The sequence below is a fragment of the Mirounga leonina genome, unplaced genomic scaffold, assembly GCF_011800145.1.
Source record: "Mirounga leonina isolate KUSES-001 unplaced genomic scaffold, KU_Mleo_1.0 Mir_129, whole genome shotgun sequence".
Taxonomy (NCBI): Eukaryota; Metazoa; Chordata; class Mammalia; order Carnivora; family Phocidae; genus Mirounga; species Mirounga leonina.
The window spans coordinates 25,318,445-25,339,891 of NW_023270323.1; the positions used below are offsets into that span (position 1 = coordinate 25,318,445).

General features: G+C 41.2%; 1 protein-coding gene across 1 annotated transcript in view; it reads right to left on the reverse strand.

Moving 5' to 3' along the window:
- Window positions 1–20,041: 20,041 nt before the first annotated feature.
- AMBN (ameloblastin) overlaps window positions 20,042–21,447 on the reverse strand; it is a 12,523-nt gene continuing 11,117 nt past the window's right edge. The window contains exon 11 of the mRNA XM_035004400.1: window positions 20,042–20,866. Coding sequence (XP_034860291.1) covers window positions 20,330–20,866 — 537 coding nt within the window. The 3' untranslated portion in view covers window positions 20,042–20,329. The remainder of the gene's footprint in view (window positions 20,867–21,447) is intronic.

The window sequence follows — 21,447 nt, forward strand, 5'->3', positions numbered from 1 at the left end:
GACACGTTTATTTCTTAATAATAAAACAAAAATTCTTCACGAAGATGTCATGGTGTGTAACAAAAAGGCTTAAAATAAAAAAAATTCCTCCTGTAAGAAAGCTTGGGATAGCAAGGTCACATTTAAGCTCTGTTGTAGACCTGCACAACCAATCAGCTTTGAGAAAAATGGTTTTGCCATCACAAGAGTTTAAGGTAAAAAAACACATCCAATGTAAATTTATAATGTGTTATTATAGGAGCTGTCAAATCAAGTCTCTTATTATGTATAATAACAGTCCAGGAAAATGAGCTTACAGCTGTAAGATTTAGAAGATGCTTCCTTTGATGAATTTGGGGGTTTTTCAAGTATAGAAACTTTGTTTTTGCAAAGATATTTAGGGACAAAAATGAATATTAACTATATCCTATTGTGATAAATCATGGATTATCATTGAAATGCAGGCCAACATATACTATAATTTAATATATTATTAATATTTTTTAATACATAATTAAAATGAGCTGTAATGTTATCTCCATGGACAACTCAGTGACTTCATTTGATTTGTATTACATAACGCTACCAGGACATAGTGTTCTTCTTGAAGTCAAATATAGTTGATTCACTTGGGATTCAGCGTTTGGAACAGATAGGCAAAATGATAAATGAACTCTCAGCTATTTGTGATGATACAACTTCATGAGGCGATGAGTTGAGGAATTTACTGAAGGGGTTATGTGATGGATGTTTTTTGAAATCTGACTTTATATAATAAAGATTTCCCTTCTAAATAAACGGGAAATTTTTACTTTTCATTCATGAGAGCAACTTTGCTCTCTTTGCCGTCCTTGGGTTCTGCTGTTCTCTTATGGCTCCACAAGAGAAAAAAAATTGTTGTGGTGATCTCTGCTTATTTTCTTGTTGGCATTTAAAAATTAAGACTGTTTGAATTTCATGCCCCAAACTGGTTCCTACTCGGTATGATAGTGCACATCAGTTCATGCAGTGGTTCTACAGAGCGCTGCTATTCTTCCAAGGCACCTGGGGTGCTATGTCCTCCCTCTTGGGCCAAATAACTTCTGAGCACCCCCTCCCCCTCCCACCATCTCCCTGAATGTAGTACCACAAAGAATAAAATTGCACCAGAATATTTGATTTTCAATGAAGTTCTAAAGATCTTTTAAGTCTGTCTCCAAGATGTACAAAAGTCTATCTGCTGCAAGTGCCAGTGTGTCTTTGATTTTGTAGACGGTGAGTAGCAGCTATAATGCTGTTTGTACTGTGTGTATGTTGAGATGAATTTGCAAGTGGTAGGACATGGAGGGGACAGTGTATTCATGTAGGTGAAATGGGGATCCTGAAGCTGGATGACGCTGGCCTTTGCCTGCACCCTTCACAGAGAGACGAGTTTTGATGTTGGCCTGAGCCATTTAGGTTATTTCGAGGTGCCACTAAACTTCACTTTTTTTTTTTTTTTTTTTTTAAAGTAAGCTCTAGGCCCAGTGTGGGGCTTGAACTCATGACCCTGAGATCAGGAGTTACATGCTCTACTGACCGAGCCAGGCAGGTGCCCCTACTTTTGGCTGCTTTCTTTATTTACCCTTGTTCCCTCTGCCACAAGGCTGGTTAGTGGTCATGAAATAATTCATGTTTTAAATATCCAGCTGAGCTATTGAATGGGAATTCTTCGTAGTGGTGGGTAGGATTGAGGAAACAAGGAAGTCTCTTTTTTCTTTCAAAACACTGAAGAAGTGCTTAACTTGATAAAATATTTTGAAACCAGTCCTTTGTGACCTTTCCTTTGACTCCAGTCATCTCTGCTGATTTTATAAATGATTTTTCCCTCCAAACAATTACAACTACTAGTGAACATGTTAATGATTCGGCTTTTAAAAAAAATTTAGTGTTTCTCCTCTCTTCTTTCTCTGTGTTCCCCCTCTTGTCCATAAAACCAGTCTTCTTAACCTCTTAACTGGGATTTGTAAATGTATGAAATTGTATATAAGAATTTATGTATTTGGGTGTAAATGCATTTTTTTTTTCCCTGAAGGAGAGCCCATAACCTCCAAAGGTCTCTGACTGCCCCACTTTTTTTTTGTTGTTGTTGTCTCCAATTATTATTTTATTTATTTATTATTATTATTTTTATTGTTATGTTAATCCCCATACATTACATCGTTAGTTTTAGATGTAGTGTTCCATGATTGTTGTCTCCAATTATTAAGATTCTCTCATTGTCCTAGATGTGAAGCCAGTAGGAACAGAAAAGTCTTTCGGTTTCTTACTGTAGATATGGTGGAAAGAGGCCAGGCTTTGGAGTTGGCAGGCCTGAGTTTAAACTTTCCACAAATATTCAGTTGTTTGCTTCTCCATTTAGTAAAATGGGGATTATATGTTTCTTCTAAGAAGTAGATTGAATAATGCATGCCAAGGGCCTAGCACCTAGTAGGCATGGGGTGATAATCAATGACAGATCAGTACATGGTTCCACATTACACCTTGTAATGATTTATTTTAATTTATTTTATTTTAATTCTACTCTCATTAATATTATACCTTGTAATGATTTACTAAGGAGTCAAGGAATAAAGGCAGTCATAGTTCTCAGAACAAATAGATCCTCCTCTAAGCACAACTGTGGAGCTGAAGTTCTATGGATTACTATTAATAGAACACTCTCACACTGCAGGATTAGTGAATGAAACACTTGAGATGAATAGTGCCTTTGGAATTCGTTACTGGTGGCCACATAGTTTCTAAGTACCCATAACCTTCACTTCTCTCTGGAACCGTTCATATAGCATATCCACAGGCTCTAAACATGAGACAGAAGTGAGACGCTCTTCTGTCGTAGGAGAAGAAGAGTTGCTGTTGAACTCTCACAGATGAAATGGTTGATAATGTTTTATTCTACAAACATTTCCTGACTGGCCTCTTCATGTGAAGCCCCAGCTTAAGTGCCCACTCGTTCTGCACAAGACACCAGGGTAGCAAGTTTTCTGAGTCAGAATTCAGCGTTGGGTTCAAACTTCCAACTTCTATGACTTTCTTGTTTTAAAATCTTGGTCGATTGAATTAATCTTTTTAAGCTTCAGTTTCTTCATTTGTAAAGTGGAGGATAATAATAGTATTTCCTTCATTGGTTTGTTAAGAATTCAGTGAGATAATTCATTTAAAGTTCATAGAATAGGGGCACCTGGGTGGCTCAGTGGGTAAAGCATCTGCCTTCGGCTCAGGTCATGATCCCAGGTCCTGGGATTGAGCCCCGCATCGGTCTCCCTGCTCCGCGGGAAGCCTGATTCTCCCTCTCCCACTCCCCCTGCTGGTGTTCCCTCTCTCGCTGTGTCTCCCTTTGTCAAATAAATAAATAAATAAAAAATCTTTAAAGTTCACAGCATAGAGCTCAAATAAATCTTATAAATAGATAGATAGATGTTATCCATGATTATGATTAGATATTGCTTAATAGCTGCTTTAATACTGACCACTGATATATTTCCTGAAGACTTTTTGAGGAATGTTTCATTCATTATTCTCATTATGCTTATTCATTAAAAAACAAAACAAAGCAAAAATGGAAAACAAATACAGTCCCCCCCCCCCCCCCGCCATCCACTGCCCCTGGAGCAATGAAACTTACATAAATAGAATACAGAAAAAAAGAAACGGGATCATAAAGTTGATCAGATTTATCCAGTTTAAGTTCGGCTTTTGGCCTGCAAAGACAAAGTTATTCTGGGATGTCCGTGAGTTCCTGCTGGTGGATGGTTATTTATTTGGACCACCCTCAGAAGTAGTGTTTACTTCTTGGAGCTCTGAGTCATAACTCTCTTGTAGGTACTCAAGATCAGTTTTAAAATGATTCGGAATCGAGGGTAGACTACCTTGTTCTCCATCTTCCCTCTTCACCCGGAGAAGAAAATGTAACCCAGTGGCTAAGAACACAGGCCTTGGGGTTCAGAATACTGAGTAACATCTACACTGTGCTTAAGAACAGCACCTGACTCCTGCCTAAGTCCTTCATATGGGTTAAATGTTTTTCTACTTCTTACACCTCATATAAGCTGGTTGTGATTTCGTCTCAGTGTAGAAATAATTTATTTGTTGACCATTTCCTGTGTATGTTGAGAGTTGTTTTAAGCACCTTTTATGGATTCTCATTATTTTCCTCACCATAACCCTATGAGATAGCTTCTATTATTACACATATTTTACTATAAGGAAACCAACATGCAGAAAGATTAAATAGTTTGTTCACGGTTCCACAGCCAGTAGGTATCTAAAGCTGGATAGTCTGGCTCCAGAGCCCCTGTTCTCTCCTCCACTCCGTGCTGCCTTGGCCTGAATTGAAGCAATAGTGGGAAGATGGAGTTTTCTAGCTTTTCCTTTCAAAACAATGGTTGCCAATATTCCTATTTTGTGGAGAAAAGTCACAGGAAGTCAGACTATCTAGCTTCTAGTTCTTGATTGATGACTTACCAACCCTGGGACATTGGGAATGCCATTAGACTTCACAGTGTTTTAGTTTCTTTAACAAAAACCTGTCTATTTGTTTTCCCAAGCATATGATATTATCCTCCCCCAGTAGAGTAGAATATTAGTGGGCTGGACTTTCAGTCTAAGAGAATCCTAAAATATTTGCAGTTCAGTTCTGATGAAATACCTGGTTGAGGAAAGTGGTTTTGGAAAAAGAGCTATCAAGCTTCCTGGGAACTCCAAGATCTGTCCCTGGATCAGTCATACTATCAGTAGGCTATACTTTTAGATTAGTTTAGCTCCTTTAAAAAATCACCTTCATTAAGTAACACTAAAGCTCACAAATGAGATAGGCATAGGAAATCTGCCTTTATTAAGTGACCATTTATGTTGGGCCCAGTCCAAGTGAGTGGTGTTAGAATGGTGAACACCATAGATAGTCTGTGCCTTCACGGAGCTATTTATCCAACAGTGGATCTAGACATTGCAATATCGGGTGGAGTACTGTTATTACACAGCATTACAATAAGGAATAAAATTGGAGAAGTTCAGAGCATGTAAGAGTGATTTTATGGAAAGCATCCCAGAGGAAGTGAGATGAAAGCTGTTACCTGATATCTGAGTTGAAGGTAGCCAGAAGAGCATAGAAAAGGATGCAAGGCAGAGAACAGCACTGGTGAAGTCTGGAGGAAGAATGAGAAAGCTGAATCTCAGCAACTCAGAAATATCTAGAATGGCTGGGAAAGAACTCCAGGGCTGAGAGTGGTGAGGGGCAAGGCTGGAAGAAGTGAGCAGGGCTAGTCAAACCAATGGCAAGCTTAGTGAAGGACTTTTCCATAAGATAGTGCTGAAAGCTGCACTACATCACTTAATATGCATTACATAAAACTCTACAGAGAAAATTTCTTCTAGAATTTTATTTCATGAAAAACCTTGCTGTCCTTGATATATATTGTTTTTGTGGAGTCACATTGCTATTGGGAGAATCCAGACCAGTGATTTTCCATTCCATAGCTTTTTTGGAGGAGTACTGATTTCTTTTCTGACAACTATCATGATGATTTATCTCCTCTCTTGCCATAATTTTAAGTATGTAATATTCTGGTTACTAGGAAACTCAGAGCTGAATTTGATGTTTAATTAACGGTGGATCCCAAGTATAGGAGGCCTAAGCTAGTATAATCTTGGGGGCTTTCTTTGAGGAAAAAGCCCACAAAATTTAGGTAAGAAAGTAAACATTTGTTTAGATAAGAAAAGAAATTGCAACAAATTTCAGATTTTAGAACAATGACAAATAGTACAAACATCACAAAACCTGGAAAAAAACAATATTTTTACTAACTGCCTGGCCTCTATCATAGCATCTGTATGTTTCAAGACCTGTTTCTCCTTCTCCACATACATATTCCTAGTGTCAGCTGCCAGGGACATATTCCTATCACAATACAGACTCTGGTCCTGCGTGTTTGGGTCACAGGCAGAATGAGTGGGTGTGAGAAATATGGGAAGTAGGAAACTTTCTAGAAGCCATTTCTACACGAGGGTGGCTAGCAATATTTTAAGTATATACAAGAGTTGACTGTGGATCACATCTATATGCTGTACTAAACCCAAACTAAATGTCTCCCCATTGCAACTTCCCCCAAATGTCTATGGCTATTCCAATGCTATTCGAATTTAGGAGAAACATAATTGAGGAACCACAGGAGTCCAAAGAAACAGCAGTTTTAGAAAATTGTGGGCATATTTTACAAAAACTCATCGTCATGTGAACACGTTGCCTGGGCCCCTCTAAGGGGCAGAAGGGCCCTGTGCTTCGTAAATGTGACGGTGAATCTACCTCTGACTATATTGAGCCTGTCTGAACTTCCTTTCTGCTTGTGCCTATACTTCTAATTCTACTAACCTTCCTACTATTTATTGCTGTTGTCTAAAGTATCTTTTGAGAAGAGACAGAAAAATTTAACTAATGAAATAAAATAGTGACCACAAACCCAGCCTAATTACCATTCTTTTATAGTAATAGAACCTTGAAATATAGATAACAGTAATCACTTACTATGTGCTGGGCACTGTGCTAAGTGCTTTAGATGATTTTTCCTATCTAATATTCACAAAAACCCTACGTGATAGCAACCATGATCCCCCCACCAAGAGTTTACCATTGAAAAAGTGAAATCTTAATGCAATTCAATAACTGGCACCAAGACTAAGTGGTAGAATGGGGATTTGAATGCAGGTCTGCCTGTGGTTAATCCTGTCACTCTAAATAGTGTAGACTTACACAGTATGCATGTTTTCACCCGTGGTGTCAAGACACCAGGACCAAGATTTTATAAAGGACCTTCTGCAAAAATGAAGTGGGATGTGAACTTAAATGAAGTGGGTTTGTGAAGTTTCAATTCCAAATACCAACACAAATTATGGCTTTTTAAAGTTCAATTGCACGGAAAGTAAAAAAACCCCAAAAAACAAAAAAAACCTTCCTTCTCCTGAAAGCAAGAGACTGTCTCTTCATATTGGGAATGTTGCACATGATGGGCGAGATGAATCACCTTTTAAATGAACAGTTAGAGCAGACTAGATAATTGAGTAAGTTGAAGCTCGTTGAGTCTATCACATCATTTCTTACCAGACATCATCTAATCACTTTTTCTAGAAACTGCTAGCATCCACACTGACACAACTGCACTGAAATGGTGCACACATTTCAAACTCTTCTCCCTACAGAGCGTGCAGCCCTCTGTTTATGGCTTTTGTATAGGGTGGGTTCCCTTTCCCACCCATCACCACCCACATTCACCCACCTATTCACAGCAAATGAATCTCCTAAGCCCGCCCACAGGATGTTAGATCAGCTCCTTGGATCTCAAGGGGTTAACACTCATTTGTTTAGCATGTGACTTGAGGATAAAGTTATGTACTTCAGATATATTGTTTTCTGCTCAAACTCTGAACGGTAGATATTTAATGATTGCGGGGACTGAGGCTCAGGGTGATTAAGTAACAAACATGGGCTAAGGCTCCACAGACAGAGCGTGGGTTTGCACGGAGGTCTGTCTCCGTTTTCCGTTTGCCACAAACCAACATCACAGGGCTGGGCAAACAGCGGCACAAGGGCAAACAGAGGCACAAACAGTGGCACCACTTGAAGGGGGCCACCGGAGTTAGTAAGTGTCACTTGCATGCAATTTCCCCCTGTTACTAGCCTCAGGCCCATCTTGGTTCTTTTACTTTCCTCTGATGATGAGATCGTTCTGGGCCCAACAGCAATTCAGTACTTGCCTTTCTACAAGAAATGTAGGGACCCAGCATCATTTAGTGTTCCCAAGAAAGTAACTGGAAGAGACTGGGGTTTTAAACAATGGACATTTTTCTTTCATTATTTTTAAAGAAAGATTTTTGTCACAGATTTTTTTTTTATTGTAAAGCTTTCTGAAGAGAGAAAATAATTTAAAAGAGATATCATATATTTTCAATTTTTTAAGAACTAGTTTCTAATTGAGTGGAAGTTTCCAACCGCAGAATAAAGAGAAGAAGCTTCTCCAAATCATAGGGTTTCAGATACTTTAGAATCAATCGCCTGAAGAGGTGTGTCTGCGTCTTCCTAGTTTCACAGACCTAAAACCTTGGTGTCACCCTTGACTGTTCTCCAATTCCTGGACAAATCCTGTCAGCTCTACCTTCAAAACAGATCCAGAATCAGACATGTTGCACCACCTCCATCCACTGTGGTCCAATCTTACCACCTTAGTAGTTGCTCTGCTTCTTGCTCCTCTTCAGTTTATTCTCAAATCAACAGCCAGAGTGATACATTAAATATATACCTCAGATCATGACTCTCCTCATCGCAGCCTGCATTAAAGATAGTCTTACGTGGCTACCAGTTCTGATGTGATCTGATCTCACTTGATGAGATCAGATCTGCCTCAGGACATTTGCACTGGCAGTGCCCTTTGGTTGGAATCTTTTTCCTAGAGTTGACATGGCTCACACTTTTGCTTCCTTTAGGTCTTTCACTCAGATGTTACTTTCTCAGTGATGCTTAACTTAATGAAAATTGTCACTCCATCATCTTCCTTAATTCCCTTTCTGCTTTATTTTTTTCTTTTGCACTTATAATCAATTCACACAGATTTTCCTAACTTAAATTTTGTTGTCAGTCTTTCCTTTACAATTAAGGCAGGGACTTTTGTCTGTTTTTCTATTCCTAAATCCCTAGCACCTAGAACATAGCAGGCACTCAGTAAATACTCATGGAATTAAATAAAATCTAGTAATGAGGGAACTAAGGCCTAGAGAGATTAGGTGATTTTTCCAGGGTTTCATTGCTGGTTAGGCTCCATGTTTGGGTGCATTGATTTTCACTTTGGTGCCCATTTCACCACATGATATTTTGTTTTGAGCAATTCCTAGCAACTGATACTATATTCTGTGTTTGAGCCTCAATACATCAAATAATGACAATGGGAGAGACAAAGTGAGAGATGGAGAGAGAGGGAGAGAGGAAGAGAGAGAATGAGAGAGAGAAAGCAGAGAGCCAAAGAGAGCAAGCGGTGAAGAGAGATATACATCCCAGGGTGTGTACACACACGCACTCACAAGCACACATTAGGAAGACAGAGAGACCAGAGACAGGAATAAAGACTCAGGCGACAGAGACAGCCCTAACTGGATACATGCCCCCGACCATGCCCCATCCAAGGACACTCTCCAGCCCACTGCAGTGCTATCAGGGTTCATTTCACTCAAGCCTATTCCTGTCCTTTAACACCCTTCTCTGGGAGCTACAGAACAAAATGTAAGCTCCTTAGCTTGGCATAAAAGTCACCATCTGCCTTTTCCTGCTTTTCCTAACATAGCACTGCAGAATTTTTCCTGACATCATGACACTTCTTGCCATATTGTTCTATTTCCCCTCTACAGATACCCCAGATCTTTCCACAGATTTGCCCATCTGCACATGTGGTTTCCTGAGCCTAGAGCTCCCGCTTTCCTTCTTCCACGTGGAAAACTATCTTTCCAAAGCCAGCTCAAAAATCCCCTCCTCTGTGAAACTTCCCTCTTCTCTCCCAGCAGAGTCAGCTTTTCTGTCCTTTGAGTCCTCTTCTAGATGGGAGCATTTGCCACAGCATCTGAATGACCTATTCGTCTTGGTGCCATTGTATCTCTTGGGGCTAGACAGATGCCAGAGCCTAGCAGGTGTCCAAAGCATGTTAGCTGAATGAGTTTAGAACATTGCAGTAGCTTAACTAAGCTTGCTTCTTATGATAAGTGGTTATGGGGACTATGAAGTAGGGGCCACATAGACGAAGCTGCTTATATAAAGTAAAGCCAGGCTATGGTTTCCTTAAAGCCCTGTCTTGTGACAACAAATAGCAAGTTCTACATTAAAGCCTCATTAAGTCAAAGTGGGATTTGGCAGTTTTTACTGGCAAAAGTCTCATCAACTTTACTTCCTTTCCAATGACTATGGTAATTATGCATTTTAAACTCATTAATTTATTCAGTATATGCTTACTGAGCACATTCTGAGTCAGGTACTGTTCTAGGGCCTGGGAACACTGAGGTAAACAAGACAAATATTGTCCTGCCATCAGAGAGCTTATCCAGCAGAGAGTTAGCAGGGGAGGCAGATTTTAAACAAATATGAAACACATAATTAATGCTATAGTAGTCATGATAGATGATATTATATATATCAGCAGTTCTAAAAAGCACAGCGATACCTAGTATTTATTGAGTTCTTAATATGCAAGCCATTACCTCTTTTAACCTTGAGTGTTTTATTTTGTTTTCAGATAAGGAAGTTGTGGCACAGAGAGGTTAAGTAACGGGGTCACAGCGAGGAAGGACAGAATTGGGATTTAAACTACTATGTTATATTGCTCTATAGTATTTGTGTAAGAAATAATGTTTTCAAGTACTAATGAAATCCAGGCATAGAATTAGGGTTAATTTATGTGTTTTCTTTCATCTGTGTAACACCAAAACTAAGAAGGTGCCTCAGACTGTGGTAGAGGTAGCAGAGAATACTAGACTGGAAATGCTTCCTTCAGGCTGGCTTCCAACTGTGGGTCCCATATTCTTCTCTGTGTCACCTTGAGCAAGTTACTCAGCTTATTTAGAATTCAATGTTCTATTTTTAAAAATTTAAAAGTGTGTGTATGGCTAGTTTTTCTCTAAGGACCTTTCAGTTTTGAAACCATTGCATTCAAATGTCACCTCCTCAGGGACTTCTCCCTGACCTCCCTGTCGTTTCTTCTTCCTCTTTCTTCCCTCACCCTGCTTTGGCGTTCATCACAGGGCTTATCATTACTAGACACTGTACCACACATTTGACCTTCGGTTCACTGCTGTTTTCCTAATGCCTAGAACAGTGCTTAATGCATGGTGTTCACTTGAATCCTTGTTGAACAAACATGTTTTCCAGGAGACTGGGATAGGTACTAGTCCTCAGACCCCCTGTGGTATCATCCACAAAAATGTATGCTTTGTGCTAACGTTTCTAAAACTGAAAAAAAAAAATGTTTTTTTTGTTATGTTGTTAAGAATCTGCTGTTAAAGGGAAAATTACATTTCATAAACTTGGCTTGAAAGTAGCTCACTTGGCATATTTGGGCACTGGGTGGATATGAAAGAAAGCCTTCGAAATCCAAGACAGACAATCTCAGTCAGGATTTCTTCCCCTCTCCCTCCCTCCCTCCTCTCTTTTTCCTTCCTTCCCTCTTTCTTTCTTCCTGCCTTCCTCTTTCTTTCTTTCTTTCTTTCTTTCTTTCTTTCTTTCTTTCTTTCTTTCTTTCTTTCTTTCTTTCTTTCTTTCTTTCTTTCTCTTTCTCTTTTCTTTTCTTTCCCTCTTTTTTTTTTTTACAGATTTTATTTATTTGACAGAGAGACACAGCGAGAGAAGCCCAATGTGGGGGGCTCGATCCCAGGATCCTGGGATCATGACCTGAGCCGAAGGCAGTCGCTTAACGACTGAGCCACCCAGGCGCCCCACCTCTTTCCCTCTTTCTTTTGCTCTTCCATTTTCGCCAAGGCTGCTGCCAGTAGAACTGCTGTAGCTTCCTTTCTCTGGGACTCAATGCTCCTCACTGCACCGAGACAGCATAGTCCTAGATGGTCTTACTGAAATGATATTCAAAGTGTGCTAGACACTTAACTCTAGGGTTGACATTTTTTATGTCAGTTTTTCCAAACCCATCTTTAAATATCACCTGCACATTTCTAGTTTGTGAATAAATTAGAATGTAAATCCCCATCCACTCTGGGAAACCCACAGTCATTTCCTTCCCTGCTCTCACTGCAGCTAATCTTTAAGTCATTATCAACCCGGTTGTTAGGTGGGTCTCTGGGTGGAAAGCTGCTGAAGCCTGGGGAAAGATGAAAGTGCAGGGGAGAGCTGAAGGCATCAGCAAAGGTGTTATGACCAATGGCCCCATAATGACCATTTCTCAACGCTGGGGATTGTGTTTCTAATGTCTGGCTTCCGTGCTGTGTGGTTGCCGTGTGGTACTTCTGCTCTCTCTCCAGTCTCTAATGCTTATGGAAGAAAGGAATTGTTTAAACTGCTGGTTTGGTCTCCTGCTTTGCCCAATGCAGCACCGTCTGTGTTGATGTCATTTGGCTGGTCGCCCCACGTTGTCTGTACGAGTCAACACTTTAGTGCTGAGCAGTTTTGGATGGAAGTGGAATATGCCTAGGGATTCAAAGCTTTTATGTGTTTGAGGCTTATTTTCCCAAAGAGAAGTATATTCAAGTTCTAATGACATTCAGATTGTGAGTCTGGGTCGGTGGGAATATTTGCTTCAGCTCATGCACTACCAGATACTAGTGGATATTTGAATGATTACACTTTAGGCCATCTGAGTAATCACTGAAATTTTTTGGCAGAATTTTATGCATTCTCTCCATTTACTTTTTTTTTTTAAGGAAAGATGACTCATAGCTTTTGTTCGATTTTCAAGTGAATGCTCAACTGCTCTGAGGGGCCTGTGTGGGAGAGCACTGAATGGGACATCTGGGGACCTGGGCTCTTCAGGCTCTAAAAGCACCTAGAACTTGAAAAGAAAACATTACTCTTCTGGGCATTGAGTCTTCTCATCCATAAATGAGAAAATTGAATTAAATCAGAGTTTTCCCCAACTTTATTCATGTACATAGTCATTTATGTACTGCCTCTGTGATTATTATATCTTATTATAACCTGTACTATTTACTTAATATTTTTTATTTGAACACTGAAAACATTTATTTTTAAAGGAACCTCATTTTTGCATCTGTAAACGGGAAACCAGCATCGCTTGATATAAGTAAAAATAAAGTTATTTATGTACTGCATAAAAATTATTGTCTTTACACTGTTGGCAGGCGTGCCCTCACTGAGACACATGGGCATAATGGATCTATTATGTTTACCACTCCAGATGAGCTCTCTGTCCTCCCTCCTCTCTCCAGGAAGGCCCAGAAAAACACTTCCTTCACTAAGTCATAATGAAGACCTCTGTGGTTTTATCCTCTGGAGGGCAGATATGATGATGGGGGTTGCTGCTTTGGAGTCTTAGTGAGAAATATAGGATTCTGTGATAGGAGAGGCCAGGTGGTGGTGCTTATCCCTCAGACAAGGACGATGTGATTATCACAATAGGCCACAGGATGGAATGGTAATCAGAGTGCTTTGATCAACAGGGATTTGTGATGATGACTAGTAGATCATGGGTTTCTAGATAAAAATTGAAGGACATTCTGTTAAGATGCTGCTTGCCATGAAAAGGCAAAAGGATTCTATTCACTGAGCTTAACTCAAGTCACCTGGTGGGATTCACAGTGTCTTATCTAGTTCCCAGACCTACAACTCCCCAGCTGAGGGGACACCTGGTCCCTGTGAGAAAAGACTACATATATATGCCATGGAAGTTTCCCTAAGCCTTCTCCAGAGGAACCTGAACCAGTTTCCTAGGGTGTGTGGGATGGAGTGGGGGAAGGGAAAATACCCAGACTGCCAACAGGTTATTAGATGGTGGTTCTGAACCTGCAAAGCCTTCATAGTTTACCAATTCAAGCTTAAGGAAGTCAGATGACAGATGGCATCTTAGTCCATGTCCATCTGACAGTGGATCCAATAGATTTAGCTTGTAATTATTTTTCCAGTCCCAGAATGTATAGTGAGAATAGATGTATTTAATAACTGGCAGAACCTACATAGACTCCTACATATGGAATGAAAACTATCATGGTAGGAAGGAAGGTCCTGGAACTGTACCCCTTTTTGCAATGCCCCCAACAAGATGGTAAGTCCTGGAGGGGAGTTGCAGAGATTAGTGTCACCACTGAAGACCTGAGGGGTACAGGGAAGGTATCTTTCCACATCCCCATTTAACTCACTTGTTTGGCTGTTGCAAAAGGTAGATGGGTCATGGGAAATCATGGTAGATTATTGCAAACTCAGTCAGTGATGATGCCAGTTGTAGCTGGCTGTAGAGATGGCACCTTTATTGGAGCAAATCAGCATAATCCACAGCACCTAGTATGTAGTTATTGATCCAGCAGATGCTTTCTTTCTATTCCAATCAGTATGAAAAATCAGAATCAGTTTGTTTTTAAAAGGCAGGGATAATATCATAAAAGCCATCTACAAAAAGCTCACAGCGAATATCATTCTCAATGGGGACAACCTGAGAGCTTTTCCCCTAAGGTCAGGAACGTGGCAGGGATGTCCACTCTCACCACTGTTGTTCAACATAGTACTAGAAGTCCTAGCCACAGCAATCAGACAACAAAAAGAAGTAAAAGGCATCCGAATTGGCAAAGAAGTCAAACTCTCACTCTTTGCAGATGACATGATACCCTAAGTGGAAAACCCAAAAGACTCCACTCTGAAATTGATAGAACTCATACAGGAATTCAGCAACATGGCAGGATATAAAATCAATGCACAGAAATCAGTTGCATTTCTATACACCAACAATGAGACAGAAGAAAGAGAAATTAAGAAGTTGAGCTCATTTATAATTGCACCAAAAACCATAAGGTACCTAGGAATAAACCTAATCAAAGAGGCGAAGGATCTGTACTCAGAAAACTATAGAACACTCATGAAAGAATTTGAGGAAGACACAAAGAAATGGAAAAATGTTCCATGCTCGTGAATTGGAAGAACAAATATTGTTAAAATGTCTATGCTACCTAGAGCAACCTATACATTCAACACAATCCCTTAAAATACCATTAACTTTTTTCACAGAGCTGGAGCAAATAATCCTAAAATTTGGATGGAACTAGAAAAGACCCTGAATAGCCAAAGGAATGTTGAAAAAGAAAACCAAAGCTGGTGGCATCACAATTCCAGACTTCAAGCTCTATTACAAAGCTGTAATCATCAAGACAGTATGGTGCTGGCATAAAAACAGACACATAGATCAATGGAACAGAAGAGAGAACCCAGAAATGGACCCTCAACTCTATGGTCAACTCATCTTCAACAAAGCAAGAAAGAATATCCAGTGGAAAAAAGACAGTCTCTTCAACAAATGGTGTTGGGAAAATGGGACAGCCACATGCAGAAGAATGAAATTGGATCATTTCCTTACACCATACACAAAAATAAACTCAAAATGGATGAAAGAGCTAAATGTGAGACAGGAATCCATTAAAATCCTAGAGGAGAACACAGGCAGCAACCTCTTTGACCTGGTCTGCAGCAACTTCTTGCTAGACATGTCCCAAAGGCAAGGGAAACAAAGCAAAGATGAACTATTGGGACTTCATCAAGATAAAAAGCTTTTGCACAGCAAAGGGAGCAGTTAACAAAACCAAAAGACAACAGACAGAATGCAAGAAGATATTTGCAAATGTCTTATCAGATAAAGGGATGATTTCCAAGATCTATAAAGAACTTCTCAAACTCAACAGCCAAAGAACAAAGAATCCAATCAAGAAATGGGCAGAAGACATGAACAGACATTTCTCCAAAGAAGACATACAAATGGCCGACAGACACATGAAAAAATGCTCAACATCACTCGGCATCAGGGAAATACAAATCAAAACCACAATGAGATACCACCTCACACCAGTCAGAATGGCTAAAATTAACAAATCAGGAAGTGACAGATGTTGGCAAGGATGTGGAGAAGGGGAACCCTCCTACACTGTTGGTGGGAATGCAAGCTGATGCAGCCACTCTGGAAGACAGTGTGGAGGTTCCTCAAAAAGTTGAAAATTGAACTATCCTACAACTCAGCAATTGCACGACTACATATTTACCCCAAAGATACAAATGTAGTGATCCGAAGGGGCACCTGCACCCCAATGTTTATAGCAGCAATGTCCACCATAGCCAAACTATGGAAAGAGCCCAGATGTCCATCGACAGATGAATGGATAAAGAAGATGTGGTATATATACAATGGAATACTACTCAGCCATCAAAAAAAGAAATCTTGACATTTTCAGTGATGTGGATGGAACTAGAGGGTATTATGTTAAGTGAAATAGGTCAATCAGAGAAAGACAATTACCATAGGATCTCACTTATATGTGGAATTTAAGAGACAAAACAGAAATCAGAGAGGGAGACAAACCATAAGAGACTCTCAATCGTAGGAAAGAAACTGAGGGTTGCTGGGTGGGGGGATGGGGTATCTGGGTGAGGGACATTAAGGAGGGCTCGTGATGTAATGAACACTGGGTATTATATAAGATTGATGAATCACTGAACTCTACCTCTGAAACTAATAATAAACTATATGTTAATTGATTGAATTTAAATTAAAAATTATTTACAAAGCAAAAAAAAAAAGGCAGGGACAATACAAATTTTTACCGTCTTGCCTCAGGACTGTGTCACTTTTCTTACAGTCTGTCATAATATAGTCCTAAGGGTGCTGGATCATCTTCATATCCCATAGGAACCATGCCAGTCCCTTACATTGAAGGCACGGTTCAGCAGGTTTTGGTTAGCATAAGTTGCAAGCCAGAAGGTGGAAGACAAATACGACACAACTTCACAGGGATGCTGACATTTCTAGAGGTCTGGTGGTCTGGAACATGTCAGGAGAGCTAAAGTGATCAAGGCAAGCTGCGGCTGCTTCTACAACCTGCAAGAAGAGAAAAGCACAGTGCTTGTTGGTCTTCTTTGTGTTTTGAAGATTACACATATCACGGCATCCCTTGAAAGGCTGCCAGTTTTGAGCGGAACTTAGGGCAAGAAAGGGGTTCATCCTGTAGCCTAAGCTTCCTTGTCACTGGGGCATTGTGACTCAGGACCCAAATGGATCGGAACTATCGGTGGCTGTAGGGAATTCTCCGCCCTGGCAGGAGAATAACAGCACAGAACTTTGGGGTTTTCGTTGTGGAAAGACGTTCTTGCCTTGCTACGGGACCCTGATAGAGACAGTGTGCCTGATTATGGGATGTCAAGTGATTATGCTGAGTTGCCTATCTTGAACTGGGTGATATATGCTCCACTGAAACCATAAAACTGAATATAAGCAGCAGCATTCCACTGTAAGTGGAGATGATGTATACGACACCAGGTTTCAGCAGGCCTGGAGAACTCAGGTAAACTGTACAAGCAAGCGGATCAGACTTCCATGTACTTCCCCTTTATAACTTTGATGCCTTTCCCTCAATGCTTCATGGGGAGTTCCATAGGACAAAAAAACCAAAACCAAAATAAAAACCGAAAAACAGATGTCCAGCTTTGCCCTAGGTAGTACTTGTTTATACCCGTTGTCAACGTTCATTTATCATTCATGACACCACTTTTCTTTTTTTCTTTTCTTTTTTTAGAGATTTTATATATTTACTTGACAGAGAGAGAGATAGAGCACAAGCAGGGTGAGTGGCAGGCAAAGGGAGAGGGAGAAGCAGGCTCCCTGCTGAGCAGGGAGCCAGATGTGGGGCTTGGTCCCAGGACCCTGAGGTCATGACCCAAGCTGAAGGCAGATGCCCAATGACTGAGCCAGGTGCCCCGTGACACCACTTTTCATTGTCAAAAGTGTCCCAGTTTGGAGAATCATTTTCATGGGCACTCCATCGATGATCAGTTAATGGAGAGGAAAGAATGTGTCCCTGGTTCATGGATTTCTGTATGAGATTCTAGCATCAGCTGGAAATGCACAGTCAGGACGCCACAATCCTGCTCAGTGGGCAGGACATTGAAAGGTATGTCTGGTTGTCTATTTTGTTTGGAAGGAGAGATGGCCTGAGATACAGATTTATACGACTCAGCGTCAGTATCAGATTGGTCAGCTGGTTAGGGACTTAAAAAGAATAAAATTGGAAAATTGGTAATAAGGAGGTCTAGAAGGCAGCCTATCTGCATAGGCCCCCCAGGACAGGATGTACTATGAAGATATTTGTTTCTCACATACATGCCCGACAGAGGGGAGGCATGGTGGAGGAATTCTCAATAATTAAGATGGCTTTTCTTTTTTTTTTTAAACTTTTTTTTTTTAAAAGATTTTATTTATTTATTTGACAGAGAGAGACACAGCGAGAGAGGGAACACAAGCAGGGGGAGTGGGAGAGGGAGAAACAGGCTCTCCGCAGAGCAGGGAGCCCGATGCGGGACTCGATCCCAGGACCCTGGGATCATGACCTGAGCCGAAGGCAGTCGCTTAACCGACTGAGCCACCCAGGCGCCCTAAGATGGCTTTTCTATGGGTGACATTTAGCGTCTTTCCCTGGCCACCTTGGTGTTTGCTCACTGGACCTGTGTTTGAGGTAGACATGGTGGCAGGGAGAGAGGTCATTCAAGGGCTCAACAACACAGTATCCCCCTTGTCAACGTTGATCTACCTATTAACGCTGTTCAGTGCCCAGCCTGCCAATAGGGAGGCCACCTTTGAGCCCTTGCTATAACATTCACCAGGGAAACCAGCACGTGTGATCTCACAAATGCACACTTTCAACTGTAAGGAGAAGCCAAAAGGCAGTGTGTGGAGTGTAAATGGAAATGCATAATTCATCAGATAATGAGAACAATTCCACTCTTTTCTCATTCATGCTGTTTTGCTGGGTTCTCTTTATGAAAAGGATCAGTAGGAAAAGGAGGAAACTGCTGGGACTCAGCAATTTTCTCTGAGAACTTCATGTCCTATAGTTCTCACAACAACCTTGGGAGGTGGGTTGGGTCGTAACTCCGTTATAGAAATGAAAACACAGGATCAGGGAGATTAAATCTCACTTCCAAAGCCTCATAGATGATGGCTGAACCCAGATCTGTCTGTATGTCTTTTACCATACTGCTTGGTAAGCGACCATCTGGCTTGCTGAGATGGGTCTCAGTGGGCACTGCTGGCTCACGTGGAGCTCATTTCCCTACCATCCCACCTCTGCCAGAGCCGCTACAAGATACACACTGAATTGCAATCTCCTGCAGGTCTCCTTAGGCTCCGGCCACAGAGTGGGGGTGAGCAGAGCTCTGCCTGAAAAAGGGGAGACAACAGGGGGTGGCTTCGTGCTCTGCTAAGACTCCTGAAGTACCCAAGTTCTGGAGGCATCAGAGCTCCTTTCCTGGGCTGCATCCCCAGAATCTCCATAGGAGATGGAGGGGGGTCTGAGTTGCATAGAGTCTAAGAGCTGACCAGGCAAGTGGGGAGGAGGTGGGCAGAATGGGGCAGGAGGCTACTTTCCACAGGCGACCAGATCTGGTCTCAGAACCTCTTCCTTTAGGCGCATAGTCCTGACTGACACATACCTAGCTTTGGGGACAAGTAACGATCATTTTCTGGTTCCCTTTTTACCCAGTGTAGTTCACAGGAATGAGCTAATTCTCACATGACACACACATGACTGTTCTTGGGTTTCTTCTGCCTGGAGGCCTTGCTCTGAGAAGGCTTTCAATACTGTTCTGAGAAAACTCATCTGATCCCTCCCAGGCCCTCCAATGCCCCTTAGGCTGGGTGAGGTGCCTCTTCTCTATGGCTTCAGGGGCACCCCGGGCTCGGCATTTTCACAGGACTTTTCACACACGTTGTGGGTTTGGGAGTATCTACTTTGCAGTGTTGTGGTGAGATAATATAGGTAAAGTACTTGAGTTGGCCCAGAGTGGCTGTTTTTATAAAACAACAAATTGTGGCTGTGTGTCTACTTGTCAAACATCCCCATTGTAAGCCCTGAGGGAAGTGACTTGTCCCTGTTGCCTCGCCAGTGCCCAGGACATTGGTTGATGCTCAATAAAACTTCAAGGAAAGAATGAACAAATTCAGTAAAATGGGTTAAAGAGTAGCAAGGGTAGGGAATGAGTATGCCTTTCTTAACCATTTGAATGTATGTAAATAATGAACATGTAATTCTTGATATTTTCAATGAGAAAAATTCTTTATTTAAAATAGGCTAAGTGTTTTTACTAGATTAAATAAAATACTCTACAAATGAGAATTTTAAATCCAATATACCAAACCCAGTAATACCAGTCAGGGATTGCTCACCAATCCCTGCTTAATAATGTTTGATTGATATATCTCATAATTCTAAGAATATGTGCCTTTGCTTAGAGAAACATTTCCAAAGCAATGTCACATTTCCTGGATATAACAGTGTCATGCTAGTTAGAGAAATTCTATAATGCCTAAGACAGCTGAGAAATAGTGATTTTTCCAATGCAGAGACCCTTAGACTTGCTCTGATGTCATTGATAGTATTTCGAAATCACAGAGATGGTCGACACATTTTATTTCAATACGAGAGTGAAACCAAAAAGGGGACCTACACTATTTCTAGCCACTTGTATTTATTAATATATGCTTAGCATTTTCAATGCCTTTGCTGCAGAAGGGTAGTAAGTGTGTTAGCAAAAAGGTATACTATGGGGACAAAGCCGGGAGCTTGTGCATACAGAAGGTAGCTGATAATCGCCAGGCTCTCAGGGCTCTTGGAAATGCCACACATCGTGCATAATCTGGGGCTGCTGAGCCTTGTTTTCTGGCATCAATGTTTGCTGAGTGTCTGGAATCGCTGTAGTATCTGTGGGTGTTTCTTCCAGGGGTGTGGTCACATCAGCACCGTAGGTCTCATAAATATCAGCTAATCCAGGGGTCATCAGTGGGTCAGCGTCTGCTGGGGTGACCCTGGGGGGTCCCCCGCTCTGCCCTGCTGGGCCTCTTGCCAGGCTGGGGTCGTTGCCCTTTGGATGAGCAAGAAGTCCTCCCAGGGCACCAGGTGCTACCTCTGTAAGAAGAGCTGGGTTTTCCGGATCGGCTGGGTCAATAGCAGGCATAGGGGAGCCTTGTGCACCTCCTTCCCCCTTCTCAGGGCCTTGGGTTCCAGCGACTGGGGAGTCAAATTCCAGAGTGAAGTCCCCGCCCATGGCTGGACTGGGGGGCATCCCTCCAAGGTTAGGTCTCATGCCTCCAAATCCTGGGAACATGGCTCCATAGGCCATGGGGCCTCCTCTGCCTCCCTGGGAAAAAACCATTGACCAAAGATACCATTGTCACATATGATTAAGTATACCATGCAGTCATACCTGGGCAGATTCACCAAGGAACCATAAAAAGCTGATAGGGAACAAGGAGTTGGCTGACAGCTTTGTGTAAGCACATTTCTCACTAAACCGGCTTTGACATAGAAAGGAGAGGATTCTGCACTTTTCTGGTTACTCACTTCTGTGAAAGACGGATGAAGACCCTTTGCCATGTCTGGATGAAAGCATGGGAATGGGAGAGGTGGGGAAGCAGGGCGGGAGCAAGGCTACAGGCAAAAGATACTTTGAATTTAATTTGAAGAAAACGATAAGCAGCCAAAATAGGCAATGCCATCATAAAACAAACAAACAAACAAACAAACAAACAACAATGGATCCATTGCTGAGTTTGTTGAGGGATGTTTTAGAGAACTAGGTCAACATTTCTCAAATGAATGAAGACCCACATAAGATTTTCTTTTTTCTTTTTTCTTCCTTTCTTCCTTTCTTCCTTTCTTTCTTCCTTTCTTCCTTTCTTTCTTTCTTTCTTTCTTTCTTTCTTTCTTTCTTTCTTTCTT